Raw genomic sequence first — 21,449 nt, forward strand, 5'->3', positions numbered from 1 at the left:
GGAAAATTAATATCAAGTTTAGCAAAGAAATACAAATAATAAATTACATAATTTTAGAGTATTCACTGAAGGTTACAATTATAAACATTTTGCTGAACTTCAAAGAAAAGAATTAAAAAACTTATCTTTATTTGTCTTACTTGTAAAACTTACTTGTAAATGTCTTTATTTGTAAAACTTATCTTTTAACTTATCTTTCTAAACTCCCCTCTGCCTTCTGATTGGCTAAATCTCTTAACTTAAAAATTGGCAGGCAAGTACTGCTTATTTTTTTCAATAGAGAGGCCTTCTAAAAAGGCCAAGGCAGAAAGAGGCTCCTAAAAAAAGAAATTACACAATTAGGTTTTGATATAGCAGTGCAAAGTAGCCAGTAAAAATTAATAAAAGAACAGGCTGTAGCAAGCAAGTTATAGCAACACTTCAATATTTATTTTGAAGAATGTAGTTAAAACATTGCATAAATCTTAATTAATTATAATTTTCACAAATTGTAATTCAAGCATTATTTGAACTGTTCATTAAAATTAAATTAATTCAATTTTTTGTTATTTTTAAGGAAATAAACCATAAATAAAATTGTTAATATAATTTTTTTTTAATTCTAAGCATACATTAAAAAGAATTATATGATTCTTATTACTATTTTTATATACAATAGAAATGAAATAATGCAAAAATGTATTTACATACAGAAAATTTTAAAGGGATTGTAAAAAAAAAATTGAATTAACCTAAGTTTGAATTAATAATAACATTTTTAAAAAAAATCAATCGATACTATAACATATATGAATTTTGTTTACTTAAGAAATTTAATAAAATTAAAATAATTTAACCTCTTGCTTATGGTGTACTATGCTATACCATCACATGTGGTCCACATGTTGTACCATCTGTAAGCAAAAGGTTAATAAAATTAATTTACCTTAATTTTTACATTGCTAAATAAGTTGGATAATAAAATAAAATAAATTCATTAACATGCGTTATAAATGAAGAATTCGGGACATCAAACTTCTCAATATGTCAAACACCAAGATTTGCATATAGACAATGATCCTTTAAAGGTCATGGTAGACAAAGCACGTAAAAACTGTCAAACACCAAGATTTTCATAAACACAATGATCCTTTAAAGGTTACAGTAGAAAAACTACATAATTTTGAACCTGTTCAGATAACATAGACAGCACCTGAGACGATTCCTTCTCTCTCTCTGGATGCTTGGAGAAAGAGGTACCAGCTCAGACGCTGTTCATATCATCTGACCTAGATCAAAATTACACTGCTTTCCTACCATGGCCGTTAAAAGAAAGGAGATCTATAGAAATGGGGCTAGGGTTGCTTGGCCATGGTTGAATGATGTGTCTATGTATAATGTTATCTAGTGGAAACTTGTTAAGTCACCTTTGGACACAGTGTGGCTTATATTTCTCTAAACTCTTCATATAGCCACTTTATTTAGACACATGCTTATTGGGACAATAGAAGGCTAATAAATGAATAGTTCAAATCCAAAACAAATAAAATTTAATGTAATATAATATAGTTAAAATTTACATAGCTTTCTGTAATAATTTAGTCATAATAACATAAATTAGTCATCCTTAACAGCATTTGATTATGAAAATTAGTAAGATAATTGTTAAATTTGTAGTACATTACAATGATATATAATTTGATTATCATATTTTCAAAGTTCTTTATAAAATAATTAAGTTTTACTATACTTCTTTACATAAATCATTGAGATTTTATTTTTCGATTTTTATTTACTTAAAAATGATTTATTACTTGCAAATTATTTAGACTGAATAGCTATTTTAAACTATTCAAAATTTTCATTTAATACTTCATATTTTTCACTAAAAAGAGTTTTTTCTAGTTGTGTTGAAATAATATTTATCTGGAGGATCTTTCTACTTAGGCAGAAACTTGTTATTTCAGTTTGAAACATAAAACCTAAGTCAATTAGACATGCTGAAATTTTAGAAAATTCATATACTAAGCATTAACCTTAACAAGATAATTTCAAATTAACTCAATGAATTAATTAAATTTCATTATGGGTATCAATACAGTAGTCATTATATAAGTTCCAGGCAATTTTTCAATCTACCACGAACAAGTTATTCAAGATGATAGCATAAAGTTAAAAGCATAACAGAATTGTATAAATAATAAAAACATGTTAAAATAAATAAAAAATTAGTAACCCATGTATCTTGCCAAAAACAAAGTTAGAAGAATTTGAGTAGGAAGGAGTTGCTAAAAACATTGTTCTATAGTTTTTCTATCAAGAATTAATATTACAACTTAAGGTACTGTAACAAAATATTAAGGTCTAACAGTTCTTAACAAGTTTTTTTTTTCTTTGCCTTTTTTAAAATTTAAGCATATAAACAATATTTGTGACCCAAATGGAATCTGACAATAAAAAGCTTCAGACCCTAATAATTTTTTTTTTTTAAAATATCATCTCGGTTCTGGAAATGATTAAACATCATTTCTAGTAAATAGAGCGTTTTTATTTATGGTGTTTGATATCCCAGAGTAATCCGTAACAACTACAGTAATTTTTTTATATTTTTAACAAGACAATTACTAGTGTATACTCTAAATTCTAAAAGAATCCTTAAGATATATTTAAATAGCACTCACAAATATTAAAAATATTACTAAACTCTTACCCACAATGCAGATGATTTCAAACATATATTTCCATTTGTTTTGAATTTACCTGGTCGACCTCCCCTGGTGGACCTGCATGAAAAAAATTAAAATTGAGGATATTACTACTCCATTTATGAAAAGAACTTATTTGAAAATAAATAAACAAAGCATAGAGTAAAGAAGGGCTCACGTTTTTTTTTTTTCTAAAAAAAAAAAACTTTGTTTTTTTAAAGTTTCATATACAGTGATACCTTTGTTCAGCAGACACTCTTGGGACCGAATGTCCGTTTACGGAAAGGGCATCCTAATAACCAAGTTTATCACTGTGAATTGTTTTTAGAATATTTTCACTAATGTAAAAATAATTAAATCAACAATAACTATCTGAAAGGATATTTATTCAAGCTTTAAAAAAATTCTCTACTAAAAGAATTACATAGCTACAGATAAATGAATATAATTTCCTATTAACACCACAGACATTCAAGTAATCATATCAAATAGGCTATAGTAAGTTATGGGTCAAGTAAGCCATATACCAAATTTCAGTTCTCAATTGGTTTCAGTTATTAGGTTAACACTCCGGAACACCTGCCCATGACTTGATAGGAAACATGGTTATTACCTCCTGTGATTCACAGAAGAAGAAAGCAATGCTTACCTGTAAAGCAGGAGGACCTATGAAGTTGATATATTCGCAATTAATCATCTATCAAGTGTCTGAGTAAATGTCTCATTCATATGAATACACCTCAAAGATTATATTTCTGTTCTCTTCTTTACCCCAACTGTATTCTTCAATTGATAAGAAAATGAAGGAAATTTTTAGAGGGGAAGAAGCATTGATAGGATTTAAGACATCATTTCAGCTTGTGGGGTCTCATAGCCTATGTCAGTGATGGGCAAACTGCGGCCCACGGGCCAACTGTGGCCCGCCGGAAGATTTTATCCGGCCCGCGGACAGAATTTTAACTTTCTCTATTTTTGTTCTACAAAACATAAATTAATTAAAATAGTTAGCATTAACAGCTTCAATTGATAAAATGTTGAAAGCGAAAGTCCCTTATAGAATAGCCGTAGATTAGCTCCAACTAGTATTTGTCTTTCTCGAGGAGCAGACATATGGAATCTAATATAGGTGAATTGTACTTCACATGAGGCTTACTACGCATTTTAAGTTCCAACGAGCGGATTTTTCTTCCGGCGTGAGTTCTAACGTAATTTATTGCGTATGGAAAGGCTGCTGACATACAACGTCATTGTAAATAATGGTGAAATTATTAAATGTATGAAATGGCTACTGCCTTTTTGAGTTATTTGTAAACATTTTTAATCCCAATATAAAAATGCAATTTAAAAAATGCAAAGTTGATGTAGAGTGCCATGCGTTCAATGATGAATTGACTTTATTTTATATCAGAAGTTAGAATTCTTATTTTAGAAGTTTTTACGCGGCCCACCAAATTTTTTTTTTCTAGATTTTTGGCCCACGACCAAAAAAGTTTGCCCATCCCTGGCCTATGTTGTCCAGATAAAAAGATGCTGCTGTCCCAATGGGCAGTATCATTTTCTCTTCTTTCTAGGCAAGGTGACAGGAGAAAGATTGATTCTTTAGTAGTAAAGTAGCTTAACAATATTTTTAGTTATGGATAAGGCAAAAAATTTACATTCTTTAAAAATAGTAAAAAGTTGCATATTTTTTTCTTGAAATTTGAAGCAGAAATTTTTTTTTTAAATTTAGAAAAAATAGGGTCTGCTTTGAAGAGATAGAAAATAATATTCAGAGCAAAAATGACTGTCCACGTCCAGTTACAGGAATGTCCAATTTCGGAAGAATGTACATAATGGGTTATTCACAGATGATTCATGGGGAATAAAAAATATTTCCATATTGAGAGACGTCTGTTTTGCAGGAGTGTTCACAACAGGAGGTTTCACTGAAACATACATAAAATATCAACAAAAGTTAGGCTCCTGAATCCACACTCATTGAAAATTAAACTTTTCAAACTGAAAAAAAAAAAAATTAACTTTTAAGTGTGCAATATTTCCTTGAATGAACTTATTACTTTTATTTAGTAAAAACATTTCTCTCCTTAGCTTTATGCACATACATTCTGAAGCAACTGAACATTTTTGTTGGTAGTCTTCAAACTTTGCACAGTTAATTTAAAACATGCATATGTAAACACGAAGGCATATGAAACAAGAGAGCTAAATCTCTCTAACAATTAGTTAGAATTAAGAATACCTTATTAAAAACATTTCAGAATTTGAATAATTTTTCTCTCTCATTTTCAATAAAGAAAAATCTTAGAACTTTTGCCTCAAAAAAGAAAATTTTAAGACATGGATCAAAACAAAAAATAGAATATACCCAGTTTAATAAGTAAAAGAACCATCAAATAAAAATGTTATTTCTTCTTTTTGTATTAATCATACATGAGTATTGCAATTTTTTTTCTCGCATGGTCAGTTGCAATCCAACTTTAACATATATGTAAAAGTTTAGCTCCTCCCTTTTTCACATTATAATTGAAGAATTAAAAATGTAAACTAATATTCCAGATAAAAAAGTTTATTTTCAACAAAATTAATTACTGAAACTGAGTAGTAGTGAAACATTCTAAATACCTATTTCATGCTGAAACGTTATTCACCGATGATGAGTTAACTTGCCTTTTCTAGTGCAAGTACGAGTTTATACATCATCATCGATCAACAATGTTTGGCTATGGAAAGATGAGTTGGCCCATTATCGGTCAACAATGTTCTAAAAATAAGTGACAAGCAATTTAATGATTTACCTTTTTAAATATTTTTCAAGAGGTAATCTCACACAGTTCTTTGATATTAGACTCCCTATATTCACTATAGCATTGAAATCGAGCTTGAGGGGAATTATAATTATCGACTATTGTCAACCTTCATCGATCAAAAGGTACCTCATGATAGAATCAAGTTAACATGTCTTATATACTAGTGAATTGGTATTTAATATTTATAGTGGTAGTTAACGCCACATTACTCCCTTTCCAGAATTTTATCTGTGATAGAATTCGATGAATGAACACCACTGGTTGATTCATGCTGTTTATTTATTTATTTAAATTTTTGCTCATTATGTATCTTCTTTTCTTCTTAGCATTTCGCTCGTTATTTTTTTATAGCTTTTCGCTATTTTTTTCCATCAATTTTTTTTATAGCATTTCACTTATTATTTTTTCTTTCTTCATTGTTTTTTGACCAGGAGACTTTATTTACTTCACCGGAATTTTTTTTTCTTTGAGCAGTATATTTTTAAGCAAATCAACTGTTTAATGTGGATCAACCATCAACATTGGCATGTTCTTATCACGCCCACAGGTCACCAATGTGGGGAATTATAATTATCGACTATTGTCAACCTTCATCTATCAAAACGTACCGCATGATACAATCAAGTTAACATGTCTTATATACTAGTGAACTGGTATTTAATATTTATAGTGGTAGTTACGCCACAAGCTAAATACAGTGAAACCTCAAGAAAAAACCAACCTCTATGTAGCGACCTTCTCTATTTACGACCACTTTTGGGAGGCACAGAATTTATTCCATAAGCCTTGTGTAGAAGAAAACCTTTAGGTGAGACCATTAAAACCTCTCCCAGCAACTGGGCAACACCTTTCACCTAATGAGAAAAAGGTCAAATAAGGAAACACGAAAAAATATCAAAACAAAAAATATTAACCAAACAAATAAGTACCGTATATTCCGGCGCATAACGCGCCCCGGCGTATAACGCGCACCCGTAATTTCTAATACCTTTTTTTAAATTTTAAGATATACTCTTCGTATAACGCGCGCGAAAATTTGGATTGTACATGTGCAATATCTCGTCTAGTATCAATAGAAAACCAGAAAGCCTCTTAGTGTGGGACATGTTTAGGTCCCACCTTACAGATAATGCAAAAAAAATGTTAAAATAATGCAACACCCATATGGCAGTTATTCCGGGCAGATTGACACCATTAGTTCAGCCATTGGACGTCTGCTTAAACAAACCATTTAAAGCCAATTTTAGAAAACAGTGGAACACTTGGATGTTGGAGGGCGAGAAAACCTTTACAAAAGGAGGACATATGCGCCGTGCAAGTTTGGAAACAGTGTGCGAATGAATGTCAAAAGCATGGGATGAAATTAAGCCTGAAATGGTTAGAAAATCATTCTAAAAATGCAGCATTTAAAATAATCTGGACGGGTCAGATGATGACTGTTTATTTATGGATGAGGGTAACACAGATGATGAAGACGAAACAGATTGTGATGACGTGCCTGAAGAAATAACGGAAGACGAATATAATGAACTATTTATGTAATAACGAAAATCAATAAAGTATATAGGTAAAGGTATGTTATTTCTTTAAAATAAAATTATTTTTCTATATTTAAATTTATGCAATCTATAATTTTTTATATTCGGCGTATACCGCGCACCCGTACATTCCAATGTTATTTTTTGTATTAAAAGTGTGCGTTATACGCCGGAATATATGGTAGATTAAAATGTATTCTAAATATTTGTGAGAACTCTTATTTTGAGAGCTCTTTTTGACAATTTCTGAAAGAGATCCACAACCTTATGTTGCAGTCAAAGTGCACTAATGACCATGATTTATTTACTATTAGAGTTGAAAGCTTAATTTAAAAAAAATTTTAGAAAAAATTAAGCATCTCAAACAAACAAACCTTTTCTCATCTTTTAAAGCTAACTAATTTTTGTGATTCAAAACTAATGCAAACTTAAAAAAAATTGTTTAAATATTTAAAAAAGTTCTATTATTCATAATAGATAAATTTGTTTTAACATATAATTAATTCAATAAAGATAATTTTTATTGATGTTAAATTTTATTCATTGATCCGGTTTTCATGATGTCAGCACAAAAGGCAGACACTTACTAAAATTAAAATCATTTGTGAAAATTCAAGTACATTCGATAATATTTTGAAGCCAATGAAGGTAACTTCTAAGAACGACCAACCTCCATTAACGACCATTTTACTGTGGAACGGAGAATGGTCGCTCCCTAGAGGTCTTGTTGTATGTATGTTTGCAAAAGTTAAATTCATAAAATATTTCAAAGAAGTTAGCAGTAAGCAAAACTGTGTTTAAGCATGGTCTCTATAGGCATTGTTATTTGCAAACTTCTGTGATTGCTGTGATTAATTCAAATTTTACTATTAGGGAACTGCTAAGGACGATATTCAAAGTTAGCATATCAAATATAAATAGATTAATTGCTTAAATGTTTAATTTTCTTTATATCCAATCTACACAATAGCTAATTATTTCTTCTCTTTGAGAAAGCAAAATTTTTCACACTAAATTTGTGTCAAAATTCTAATACGATTTCAATTTGAGCAATGTCGATTTATATCCACGTTACTCAATTTATGGATTTTATTATTAAAATGTCAACATATCATTTATCTATACATAACACATTTTACGCACTTTATAATTTAAAAATATATATACATTAAACAGTCTCAGAATAATAACATTTTGCACTCATACTGAAAATTGTAATGAATAGGTACTTACATACAAAAATACCCTTTTGGATATCACCTTCATGAGTCTTCACAATTAGTACTTTTGCTTTAGATGAAAATTTAATTATATGTTTTATCTATTAGGCAAAGAAAAACAAAACTATGCAAGATTAAAATAAATAAATACTCATGCAAATGTTAAATTAAGGGGGAGATTTCCGTATCGTGATCTGTGGCAGAATGAGAAACTAAAAAAAAAAAACATCACAGAAAGGGACCAACTGGAAAGGTATAAACCGTAGCCACCCCCGGGCAAACATCTATATGTTTTTTTAAAAAAAATTTGCAAGTTTGAAATCTGGCACCTTGGCGATTGTAGTTGGCGCTACAGATCACAATACGGAAATATCCCCAAATTAAGTTTTATTTTTTAGAATAATTTGTAACATTCCGATGAAATTTTTTAAAACCATTCTCAATATCAAATATGACAATTTTAAACATTTGGTAATTATTTTATTAACAATTATCATTTTACAATTCCAAAATCACAACACAGAAGCAGTTAAAACTTTTAATTTAGTATCATTCCTTTATATAGAAAAATGGCTATTAAATCAGTCTGCTATAATATCATTTCTTTACTACAAAAAGAGCTATATAATAAATTCTTTTTTTTAAAACCAAGATCCACCATGAGCTTGTTTATATTTTAACATATGAACATTGACAGCACCAGAAATTTGTTCTGCAGATTTAGTTTGACCATAATAATCAACAAATTCACCATCAGGATCAACTAGGTACTGTATAATTGTATGATCTACAATGTAATCGTTATCCACATCTTTAGGACCTGCGCTATAATAAACTCTATAAGCTTTTGTAACCTCGTTAACTTTTTCCTTAGAACCTGTCAAACCAATAAGTTTTGGAGAAAACTCTGCTATATATTTAGCCACTGCTTCAACAGTATCTCTATCAGGGTCAACAGATATGAATAGAGGAATAACTTTCGGCAACTCCTTCCTTTTTTCAAGGGTATCCACAACTTCGATCATTTTTTCTATTTCTTCAGGACAAATATCAGGGCAGTGGGTAAAGCCAAAATATACCAGTAGCCAATTTCCCTTAAAATCTTCACTAGTACGAGGTTTTCCAGTATGGTCAATCAAGTCAAATTTACCACCAATTGCAGCTTTGCCAAGTTCTCGCTTTCTTTGCTTGTCAATTTCCTTTTGTTTTTCCCATTTTACATACAGCATACCACCAAGGAAAACACCTCCGACGCCTAATGTAATAAAAAGATTTCTCCATGTTATTGGCCCTCTGCCTTTACCATATTCTTTCCGTTTTGGTAAAGATTTCTGGGAACAATAGAAACGAGGCGATAAACAAATACGTTGTTTTAGGAATAATGATGAATTATAAAGTAAGTCAAAGTTTGAAGTCTTTGTACAATACAAAAAACGAGTATTTGATAACTGCGTGAATTTATACAAAGTTCTTCCATTAATTTTAGATAAATTTGACAAAAACATGTTTAACACTGTTATCTCAGCCACTAATTTAGAATCGTCCACTAATTTTTACAAAATTCTAATCGGCAATCTTCAGTGAAATTTATTTTCACAAATTTTTAAGTATGAGGCTAATATAAAATATGCTAAAAACTAATTTAGAAATCGATAATAAAACAAAATGAGCCGGCGATTGTTTATTTATGTTTTTCGTCAGTTACAGTTATGAGCAAATGTTCACATTTATGAAAGTGATGAAATCGAAAAATAAATTTCGTCATATCGTCTTTCTTACTTGGAAAACAAAGACTTTAAATTTAATCTAAGTTTATAATTTTTTTAATTCACTTTTTATGTTAATTAACCGAAGGAGCTGATAAAATTGCAACTTTAAACTTTTATGTATTGTGAAAACTAGAGGGCGACACTAAACGCTTTAAAAAATTCCGTATACATATTATTTTTTCAAAATCTGATTTTTGCATCAAATGTCAGTACCTATTTATCGAAAATAATTTTTTATTTGATATCTTTAACAATTTAATCTCCCATGGCAACTTACTTAAATGCAAACGATTTTCGCAACTAGCCGGTTTTTAGAAATTATAGAACAAAAATTTGTTATAAATTCTACAGATTTCATCAAAAGCTAAATTTGTTACTTTGATTCCTTAGGTGTTTTCAATGTATGTATTTATTGAACAAATATTTTGTTTTCTAATGCTCGCAGTAATGAGGAAAAATGTTTTCATTCCTATCTAAATTGTATTTTTAATCTCAAATTTAAAATAAAATTTTCAATTAAACAAATCAGATTCGATTTTATTTTGTTCTTTTTTTTTAACTCTTTTTTAATTTTTATTAAAAGATAATCAATTAATTTTAATATAAATTTATGCAAGCTTTATTGTTTTTATTTATTTATTTATTTCAGTTGAAAATTTTTAGAAGATGGCTAGAATGATGATGGCCGAGAAAACTACACAGGATGTAAGCAAAATATTTTCATACGTTAAAAATTACTGCAAAAATTTTTTCTTATTTGTTTCACTACTTTAAAGCATTATTAAGTTTCGAAGTGCTTATTTCCTTAAAAAAAAGGGGGGAAATTTAATTTGAATTTTGTTCTAATTCAGAAGTTTTAAAACTTTTTTGTAGTGAAATGAAGAAATTCAATTTTTTTTCTTAGAATTTATTTCCATAGTAATATTAGTTTTTAAGCTACTTCAATTGTTACAGACCTTATACATTTGTATATACAACAGAGCTTGTATGTACCCCTTAGAAAGCAAAAACTTTTTTTCGATCTTTTAAATTACGTATCAAGCGAAAATTTGTCAAACAATTTGATATTTTAAAATATAAGTGATAAACTTCTATACCAATATAATCATTAAAGAAACTGATACGTTGAAATATTTAATTGAGGCATATCAGTAAGGAATTGTTATTTAAAAATAAAATAACAATTTCGAATAAATGTTTTTAAAAATTCCACTATTTAATTTAGTAGTGATTTCAGTTGATCTTTTCTCAATGGTGTAAATCCTAACATATATAATTCATTCTCTACAATTTTTGAAAACTTAATGCATAATTACAAAAAATATTTTTGTTTTATTTATTTTTAAAAAGGCAATTACTCTTTAAAAAATCAATTCTTCAAAATCTGTTTTTTTTTTAAAAAATAATTCGATTTATAAATTGCTCTATTTATTTGCAACATTTTAATAAATTGGTATAATTAAGCGGGGGCTGAGGGCATTGGATTAAATGTTTAATTTAATGATTTAGAGACGGAATTGACTATGCCGCCCCAAACTTAAATGGCATCTCATTATTTAATTCATAATGATCGAAAACATTTTGAGTTAAAATTTTGTTTCCTGTTAAAAACAAATAGATTTTTATTAATTGTAATTTATTTAATTTTTTATTTATTATTATTTACTTTTTTTTAATTTATTTTTTTAATCTTTTTTATTGATTTAATTATTTTATTTATAAATTTTTATTTATAAATTTTTATTTAATGCAAAATAAATTTTTTCATATTATGAACATTCGGCTCCACCCATGCTTGTAATGGATCGTCAATCCCCTCCTCACAAACTGCCGACTCAGTTCATTTCAGTATTGCATCGAACTCGCTCTTTTCATCGTAGTTTTGTTTATTAACTCAACTTTGATATCTTTTATACTTTAATATAATTATGTTAGAGGCTCGTTCTCACTCGCCAATCCTAGGAAATAGTTAGTGATGTTCTTTTCAGGTCGCTTCACCATAGAGTTCGATTTGCTCGTTCATATCTTGCCGGATATCTTGCCGCATTGACAAAACGGCAAGATATCCGACCTTGAAGTGGATTGATAATCGTTCACAAAAAGAGTAGCCTTTACTATTTATATACTATAAAACTAATTAGAAACTTAAACAAATTGTGAGAGTAAAGGGGTGCATACAATTATGATTTTAATGTGGTTAGTTTTTAGTTATATGATAAAATTCTAAAGGCCTTCAAGGTAAACTGCTTAATGACTCCAAAACTGTTTCGAAATTTAAACAAAATGAAAGGCAGTGGTCATCATATTATTACGTTAACACATTGTTGACCGGTGGTAAGTTAACTACTCTGACATAGTTTCTGTATAAAATTTCCGGTCAACAAAATGTTATGATATGACGCTATATTACCATAAAATTACGTTGCTGCAAAAAATTATAATCCTACTATTAGTTTTTACTAAACTTGCTGAACTCAGCAAAATATAAATAACGAAATAAACAAATAAAAATCTCTTAATTTTGACGCAAGCTAACTTAAAAACTTAAGCCTGCTTCACTAACGCTTTAAAAATAAAATAACCCCATAACATATTTCTAATATCATATCAATATTATTTTTCATATATATATATATTTTTTAAAAAGGATAATTTTTTAAAAAAAAATATGGAAATATTTAAAAGCTGAGAAAGGTAATTTTAGTCGAGAAATTTTTTTTAATTATATTGAATATCTACTACAGATATTGTGCTGCGTTCAGTTTTCCATCACTGTTCTTGAAACCGTCCTCAAATTTAGGATTACCTGTTTTGAGTGGTCTAAATCCCTTTATTGTACCTTGTAGAAAAGAAAAACGATCGATATCTAGATCTCGCGAATGACAAGGGATAAAAAGGAGGTAAAAACTTTTAATAGCTATCTAGACAAGTCAGGTATTGTTTCTACGCAATTTTTTTTATGCTGAATGGAATGAGATCAAACCCAAGTTGATAATAAAGTTCTGTACTTATACCTATTTACGCACCTAACATCTTAACATTACTACATAGACTTGTGATATATTGAATACTATAATCACTGTCTTACAAAAATGGAAGAGACACTTTCAGTTTTTGACATTTTCTTAAATTTCCTTAGAATTACATAAAAGATTATTTTATAACTTGAGAGGTGATTAAGCTATGCTATTTTCCATACTTAACAATGAATTTAAAAACTTTCAGGGCTTTAAGGGATCAGCAAAAAATTACGAACGAAAACAAGTGTATTTGAGCACCCTGTTCCAGAAAATATCGCAATAAGCTTGTAACATGCCTAAATTACTTTTGGTTGTGTTATTTGAAATGATTGCATGAAATTTCATAAGCTTATCTTAAATATTTAGGAAAATATGGGTATTTTTAATAAACTATTTTTTTTTCACTTTTTCTGTTATATCTTTAAAAATATCTATAAGAAAAAAAATCGTTTAAAATTGTGTAACATATGAGCATTTAAAGTAGTTCTATCATTTTAATAATTTTGTAGTGAATCGTAATTGAAAACTAATAAAAAAAGTCCGATTTGAATATCTTGAAAACGTGAAATGTTTCTAGCAATTAAGTAGTTACGCAACAGACATGCTCATCAGTTTAGTGAAGTATTAATTAACATTATCGCTATAACCTATGAAGTGAGTTTAAGACGAGGCAATTTGTTTGCCCTCAGTAACTTAAATACGTTATTTCTTTCTTTCTAATACTGTGTATATATCCATGCAAATGATAATTTTTTAGAAATTATTATATTTCATATATTTTTCGTTATAATTATTTTAGTGGAAGCAGGTTTTTCCTGACTTTACTACAATAGAAGGTTCTTGCCTGTTTATCAAAAAACTAATTGCAGTTTCTTTGTCTTCAATAACTTATGTCAGAGGAATTTTTCCTGAAAAAGCTTATGGCAATAAAGATTTGAGTGGTAAGCTTTGATTTTTAAATTAACAGCTGGTATTCTACTGTGTATTAGGATGAGATAATATTTAAAAAAATGACTTTTAAAAATTAATCATCTTCTCCGCACCCCTTTTTTTAGAAGAATAAATTTCCCCCTTTTTAGACTTCAAACCATTCCTCAAAACATATTGTTTCTATTTGATCTGCTTTCATCTAACATAGAATTTTCAAATTTTGTTAACTTTGGTGTGGCTATGAAGTAATATGTTTTTGGAAATTAAAATGCTTTCAAAATAAATATAATAAAGAATTCTTTCTACTCACTCCAACTAACAGTAAAAGCTATTATTAATTTCAAATACTTTTCACATTAATTTTTCTATTTATGTAAAAAAGGATTAGAACAATATAGCGATAATCTGCAATTTTTTCAAAGGTTTTAACTTCAAATTGTCCCTTGGTATTGTTTCCAGATAGTTATTTACTAGAATAACTTGTATAATGTAATTCTGTAGTGATTGTGAATGTTTTTTTTAATTTAACATTGATTTATGATTCTAAATGCTAATTCACAAGGACTGAATAAAAAGTTCAGAAAGATTAAGAATTATATTTTAACTGTGAGAATTCCCTTTGAAATCAGTAATAAATGTAAATAATCGTAATTAATATTTTACTTAAATAGAAAAAAATTAAGCATTTATCTCTCTGGCACCTAACTAAAAATATAATTACAGTAGCCTCTTAGTCTTAATAGATTCCTAACTTCTTAAGTGGAATTTCTGTTGTTACAATTATAAAAACATATTTTTTTATCCTAAATTTATTGTATAGATGAATTAATTATTGTAGCTTTGTACCGTTTTTTATTTTTTCAATTTGTTTTGATGCTATATTAGTTCGCGCATTCTGGTGTGGAATACACTTGTCAGCAAAGCTACTATCTTTTAACATAGTAGCTTGGTTATCTTTGCAAAATGGCTCTGACTCTGATATCAATTAAAACAAAATATACTTTTTATGTATTATAACTCATTAAAGTAAAGTTAGTTGAATTGTTAACATTCAAAATTTGTATATTTAGGAGTTAAGCTTAAAATATTAAATGAAGATTGCGGATTGAAATCTGTGCAAAAATTCATCAATTTAGTACGAAATTGTTATGATGCGGTTGAGAAAAAATACGTAAGTATATTGTTACATGCTTATCCTGAATTCTCTTTTTTAACTTTGAAGTTGCTTTCAATTAATGAGGTAAATTACAATTTTGCAATTACAATTAAAATTACAAACCTAATCAATAAATATAATAGAGATTCGATCATCGAAATTCTATGGTATTTTGTTTTGTTAGCGAAAAAGTTTGATTAAAGGGAACAATAAATTTTCTATAATAATTATACATTATTTCGTTAGACAATAGTTTCCTTTTCCTTACAAGTAATAAACGCAAATATATTTTATAACCGTCGTTGAAAAGCCGACCCAATTTTTAGGTTTAAAACTATTACTATTCAACTAGGTAGCCTTGTAATTTTGAGCCCAATCTAGAAGACAAGGGAACTCCTGGATCAAGTATTTTGGGAATATTTGCCTTCGTGGAGGACTTTTTGATGGAACTAACCCGCCTTTGAGTTAAAAGACGAGGAAGACCATGAGACCCTCCCACGAGTAGCCTGACGGTAAGGGGACTCTAACCCATGATTCGTCTACCACTGAGGATATTTCACGTCAGCACTGTGATCGGTGCAAGCCTGATGCGAAATTCGTATCGAGCAGCCCTTGGTGGGATTCGAATCCAGTTCACCTCATTGGAAGACGAACGCTCTATCCGAACCATCGCAGTTCAATGCAGTTAGTTATATGGAAATAATCTTGTTTTTTTTCTTCCTTTTTTTTCTTCTTCCCTAAAGAAACTGAGGTACCTACTGGTATATACAAAACTACCTGTCTCCTAGTCTTTCTAGAATTAAAACATTTTAAAAATACATTTTTCTGATAATCGCATTGATTTGCCAGTTTCAAGTTTTAATTGATTTATTCCTGCCTCCTGGCATTTTTCTAAGGACAGTTTTTTATATTATGATTTATGGATTTAAATATTTATGGGCATATTTTCACGATGTTCTGTTGTGAAATGCTATCAATAGTTGATTATTTTAAAGAGTTTGCAATTAGATGTAACCTTTTTATAAGTATTTTCAAAAAAAATTCATGATAATTAGTCAATGTTCAATGATAAAAGGCTTTGAGGAAACTACATTTGATTAAGTACTTAAACTTACTTAATTCTAATAATATTATATGATCCTTAATAAAAAGATTCATTAATGTTTGTAAACTATCTTTCCTATTCACAGTTGCAACAGTTATGCATTGGGGTAAGTAAAAACTTTTTTTTTAATTGTGTACGTTATTGGATTATATAAATCAATATTATTTACATCTATATTTCTTACTTAGATTGTTCCAGATCCGCAAAATAGAGAGGTAAATATTTTAAAATTTAATTTATAACTATCTTTCTTTTTTATAAAGATTATTACTTAAATATTTGTATTTTAGGAAATTTTAGAGCTTTACACTTTAGTATTTCGTTACAAGGATGATGAAAACTCTGTCACTTGGTATGAAGTTTACTTTATGACTTTAATAATCTAAAGTATTATTCTTTTTCACATATTAAGATCATAAATTGTAAGTTATTCTACAAGAATCAGCAAATAAAAAAGAAATTAAATGCCATAAAAGTGAAAAATGTATTTCAATTTTTAAAAATAAAACTTTTAGATGAATGCTTATAAAAAATAATAATTTTAACTTATAACAATGGTGATCTAATGATATAGTTCTAAGTTTCTGAATTATATTCCAGTAAACAAAAAAGACAGATATCGTTAGATTTTATAAGGCTGACAAATTCTTGAAATAATTTTTTTACTTTTTTTTTATTATTGTGATATGATTTTTTTTTTCTAAAATTAGTTAAGGTTGATGTATACTTTTTTGTTTACTTGTATTACAAACGACAGTATATAAGCGTATATTTAGTGTTTTAATCTACTAATATTTATGTAAAAGAATACATTTAACTGCTAATAATTAAAATTTAATAGCATAGTTCGAAGTTGCTTAATTAGTTTCCAGTTAATGGAAAAATTCCAGGTGTTACTAACTTTAACAAGGTACATGGTTCTTAAAATTTATAATTTTTAGTGTTCCTGTGATTTCCTTTTGCAAATTTTTAATTAATTGGTTAAAGTGCACTTTTTAGTTTTAATTACTTTAAAATTTAAATTTGAATTACTTTCAGATACAGATAAAATTATAAGTTTGTCTAGATATTATTAATAAAGTGATGCGGAAGTAACAATATTCTATGACTTTTTATAATTTGTTCTTAAACTTAGAATAATTTATACCGTTTTATGCCATGCTATTAGTAATATAAATTTATGAAATAAATTAAAATGAAATAAAATGCTGATAGTAATAAAATATATATGAATGAATCAACATGATTTCTTTATAGTAATGGAAAAAATCAGATGTCATCAAAAACCATTGATCCTGTAAAGCAAGCTACATTGCTAATGCTGAAAAATGCCGTCTCATTAAGTGACATGTTAGAACCTCTACCAAAGGACGCCTATTTAACAGTGAAACTACTTTATTATGATGATGGTGAGGCAAAGCTTTTTTTTACCATATTTTTCACTCCATTGTGTCGAAAAATTATTTAAATTAATTTTTCATGCATAAAATTCTAGAGTGGTGACTAACTTTTATTTTGAAAAATTAAAATGCTGCATATGAAGTAAAAATATTTATTTTTGAAGCAATACAATTTTATGAAATGCATTTCTTAATGCGGAAGAAACTAAAATATTTAACACATTTATTATAGCGTTGAAAATTATGAGTAATGTTTTATCTTATACTAGAAACATTATACGCAGATATCAGTTTAAAAAAATATGATAAATAATCATTAAGACCGATAACTTATTTGTGATCTTAACAATTTTTAGGCATCATTACACTGCTAAAAGCACTATAATGCATTTTTTTAAGAAAATATTTGCTACGTCTGAATATGTAGACGTATGACTCAAATGTAATTTTGTTGAATTGTACTAAAGTATTTTTAAATTATTATAATTTATTGAAAATAAATCTTTACAATTGTTGTACAGCTTGTTTTACAATAAAAGTTTGAGAATGAAGAAATAATAATAAGCAAAATTTCATTGATTACTCAAGCTTTTAAAAAAAATAAAAAAACAAACCACATTATATTAGGGAATTTCAAAACAAATATTGTAATCATTGTGATAATAGGAGAGATAGCGCCTCTTAACAATAGACTATTGCAAATATTTTTCTACGAAAGAAAGCACAAATCTCTATTTTAGAAACCTGGCAAATACGGCCTAAAAACTTAATGTAGTGACTGAAATTATTTCAGTGGCACAACTTTCTTTAAAAAATAGCATCTTTGGGATTAAAATTTCTATTATTTAATAGTTACACCTCCTGATTATGAGCCTGTAGGCTTTGGACCATGCCAAAATGAAAAATTTGGCTTTGTTGGAGAAACGATGAAGATACAAGTTGGCAAAATTGATACAGATGCTCATGGGTAATTATAATTCGCGTTATTAATTTTCTGAAGTTTACAAATTAAATATTCATTGGTATTTTTTCTAATAATTAAATATTACTATCATACTACAATTATCGAAAGCAAATGCATTCACCAAAATAGTCCGAAATTTATTTTAATTTGAAACTGTAGTACTCCAGGCATAATTGTTTTCTTTGCAAAATATATTTTCAGGTTTGCAATCAGTTTATCGCGAATTTTTCAAGTATCTTGCACTATATCGAACGTTTACTATTAATTTCGTATTGACCAGAATTGTACAAATATTGTGTTTCATTTATTATTCCCAATAGTTCTAAAAAGACTCTGTATGCTAAAAATAAAATGCAGTTTTATGAATATTTTTAAAAAGAAAAAATAAATAAATAAATAAAATGCAGATCAATATAATAATAAAATTTAAGATTTTTCTGAATTTTCTCTTAATTTTATTTGATTTTTGAAATTTAAATTCAGAATCTGCTCCAAAAAAATTTCGATCATTTATTAAAAACTTATCAATGGCCAATAATTTTAGAGCTGAAATTTCTAAATCAAATTTTACTATTAATTCGAATATGAAGTGTAATTTAAAGTTATTTTAACAATCAAGTTTCTGGAAAATAAAAAACAACGTGATTGATTAGATTTAAAAAGAACATAAGGAAATATAATTTTTTAATAGCATTTGTTTGAATCATTCACAATTCGTTTCGTCTAAGAGCGTGTAGATTTCATTTAAATTTGTTTTGTTATAACATTATATTGTATTGTCTTGTTATAACAATAACAAATTGAATTTCTTTGAAAAACTGTATGTTCCAAAAATATTTGTATAAAATATTCTGAGTCCTAGAAAAAGGAGGGATTTTGACCCACCAGAAGAATGCTTTAAAGATTTTAGATTTTTTACTCTGCTTTATTATTAAATAACATCAAACTTTCATTTGGTAAAATTATTTTTTGTTAAAACATATAAACATGCAAACTTATGAAAATATATACCTATAAGCAAGAATACACAAGTTCTAGATGCTTGGTAGCCACGGCGCCTTAAGTTTAACTAAATTTGTAAAATAGAAACTGAAAAATAAAAAAACTGTTACTCTACTTTTCATTCTATAACCCACAGGTTCCTAAAAATTAGCCCACAGCTCCTCGAAATTTGGCATTTTTGTAAGCCACTGTCTATAGATATATAAAATTAAATATAAGACGTATTAATTTATATAGTAATATAATAAATGTATTTATTTTTAATGAATATATAGGGATATAATAAAAAAAAAACAATTATATAGTGATATATTGAATGAATACAAATAAGATATTTTTCACCAAAACTTATTTTCTCTCTCTCTATTTTCTTTTCCTTTGAATTTTGATATGATACAGTTCGATTATAATCATTAGATAATAAATATAGCAGAAATTATTTTTTTAAATCTACTATAAAAGACTAAAAACTTTTTATGAGCATTATATACTTAATAGCACTCAGGTCAAACTTATTTTTCCCAACGTGTCTATACTGTTTTGTTTTTCTCATCTTCGAGGTAAATGTTTTTGCACCAAATTAAACGATATTAGCCAGGGGTCTGTCCAGACCAAATTTACTACCGTTTAGCGGTACCTTCACAAATTTAATTTTAGGAAAAACGGTAGACTTTTTCTTAAAATTTTACTTTTGTATTCTTTAAGAAATGATAAATCCATATTCTTGCCATATTTTTGTGTTGGATTTTTAAATATAATTTTTAATTTTTCACAAATTATGTCTAAATTTTCACAAAATAGGTACCTTTCAGAAAAACCTAGACAGACCCCTGTTAACATCTAAAATTATATAAAAAAAACAAAACAATTTTTTATATGGTAAATTCTTTTACTGGACAATTGTAATAATATATGTTTCAAAGTATTTAGAAACTAAACCATAGGAAAACCTCAAAAACACTTAAATTTCCATTTTATGACTGATGCAACTCTTTTAATGGTTTTATCGATTTCATTACGATTTTTATATCATATTCCTTATATTTTTTCCACAGCTTCAAATTCTACTTAAAAACAGCTTTAGGTCAAAGCATGTCGCAGAACTGTGATCAAAATTCTATGCTGAATACATCTCAATCAAGCCATTTGAATACAGTAATTTTTGTATACATATATTTCTATTCGTATAAACTCATAGATCATTCATTAACTGTAAAATAATAAGGTATTTTATTTGAAAGCAAATATGATTTAATTAAATTCATCCAGAGCCAATTTTACCACATAAATTATAAATACATTTAGTTGAATTTCTTATTCATAGTGACTTTAAATATATATCGGTTCACTTTACCTCTTTAAAATTTTATAATAATTATCGTCAGTTAACTTTAGAGAAAAATTATTTGAAGCAAATAATTACAGTTTATACTTATTATAAACTATATATATTACTTGATAAATAATTTTGCTACCAATATGTAAATAAATGAGTTAAATAATCGTGTTCTGTCAATTAAAAAAGAAACATCGTTAATAAAAATTGGTTTTAAATCTCAAGTTGATAGTCATTTTATAAGACTGCTTGATAAGCTTTCTGAAAGTAATAGTTAGAATTAACAATTTTTTTAACTTTAATAAGGAGACATAACTTACGGAGTAAATATTTCAACTGCGCATGCATAAAAATCGTATGTGTTGCAAAGAATTTTCATGCGTCCGTAACATTTAAATGTAGGTTTTAATAAGTATAAAGTATAAAATACTTGTCTCGAAATATATCGGCTAGTATATGTATAGTTTTTAAAGATTGAACAAGAACCATTCGTCTGTATATATATATTATTTATATAT

The 21,449-nt window shown here is 27.6% G+C and overlaps 2 protein-coding genes and 1 long non-coding RNA gene across 5 annotated transcripts in view; 1 reads left to right on the forward strand and 2 right to left on the reverse strand.

Moving 5' to 3' along the window:
• Nucleotides 1-21,449, reverse strand: part of LOC107454720 (uncharacterized) — a 59,667-nt gene that overhangs the window by 2,676 nt on the left and 35,542 nt on the right. The window contains exons 2-4 of one of the 2 annotated variants that reach the window (XR_001585490.3): nt 6,213-6,345; nt 2,690-2,762; nt 154-317 (exon numbers count right to left, since the gene is read on the reverse strand). This is a non-coding gene — a long non-coding RNA (uncharacterized lncRNA). Of the gene's footprint in view, nt 1-140; nt 318-2,689; nt 2,763-6,212; nt 6,346-21,449 lie in introns of both variants that reach the window. The other variant, XR_011637003.1, reaches the window with a different exon arrangement.
• Nucleotides 8,708-9,964, reverse strand: LOC107454716 (Synthesis of cytochrome c oxidase). The gene has a single exon (XM_016071992.4). It carries the CDS (start codon nt 9,752-9,754, stop codon nt 8,891-8,893), a length of 864 nt encoding a protein of 287 aa, XP_015927478.1. The 5' UTR covers nt 9,755-9,964; the 3' UTR covers nt 8,708-8,890.
• The window catches only part of LOC107454714 (uncharacterized), a 22,918-nt gene continuing 11,691 nt past the window's right edge, over nt 10,223-21,449 (forward strand). The window contains exons 1-10 of one of the 2 annotated variants that reach the window (XM_016071989.4): nt 10,224-10,419; nt 10,668-10,723; nt 13,838-13,979; nt 15,039-15,139; nt 16,315-16,335; nt 16,418-16,444; nt 16,520-16,581; nt 17,487-17,638; nt 18,482-18,596; nt 20,651-20,750. In XM_016071989.4, the coding sequence (XP_015927475.1) occupies nt 10,685-10,723; nt 13,838-13,979; nt 15,039-15,139; nt 16,315-16,335; nt 16,418-16,444; nt 16,520-16,581; nt 17,487-17,638; nt 18,482-18,596; nt 20,651-20,750 (759 nt within the window). In that variant the 5' untranslated portion in view covers nt 10,224-10,419; nt 10,668-10,684. Of the gene's footprint in view, nt 10,420-10,667; nt 10,724-13,837; nt 13,980-15,038; nt 15,140-16,314; nt 16,336-16,417; nt 16,445-16,519; nt 16,582-17,486; nt 17,639-18,481; nt 18,597-20,650; nt 20,751-21,449 lie in introns of both variants that reach the window. The other variant, XM_043044837.2, reaches the window with a different exon arrangement.

The sequence above is a fragment of the Parasteatoda tepidariorum genome, chromosome 6, assembly GCF_043381705.1.
Source record: "Parasteatoda tepidariorum isolate YZ-2023 chromosome 6, CAS_Ptep_4.0, whole genome shotgun sequence".
NCBI lineage: Eukaryota > Metazoa > Arthropoda > Arachnida > Araneae > Theridiidae > Parasteatoda > Parasteatoda tepidariorum.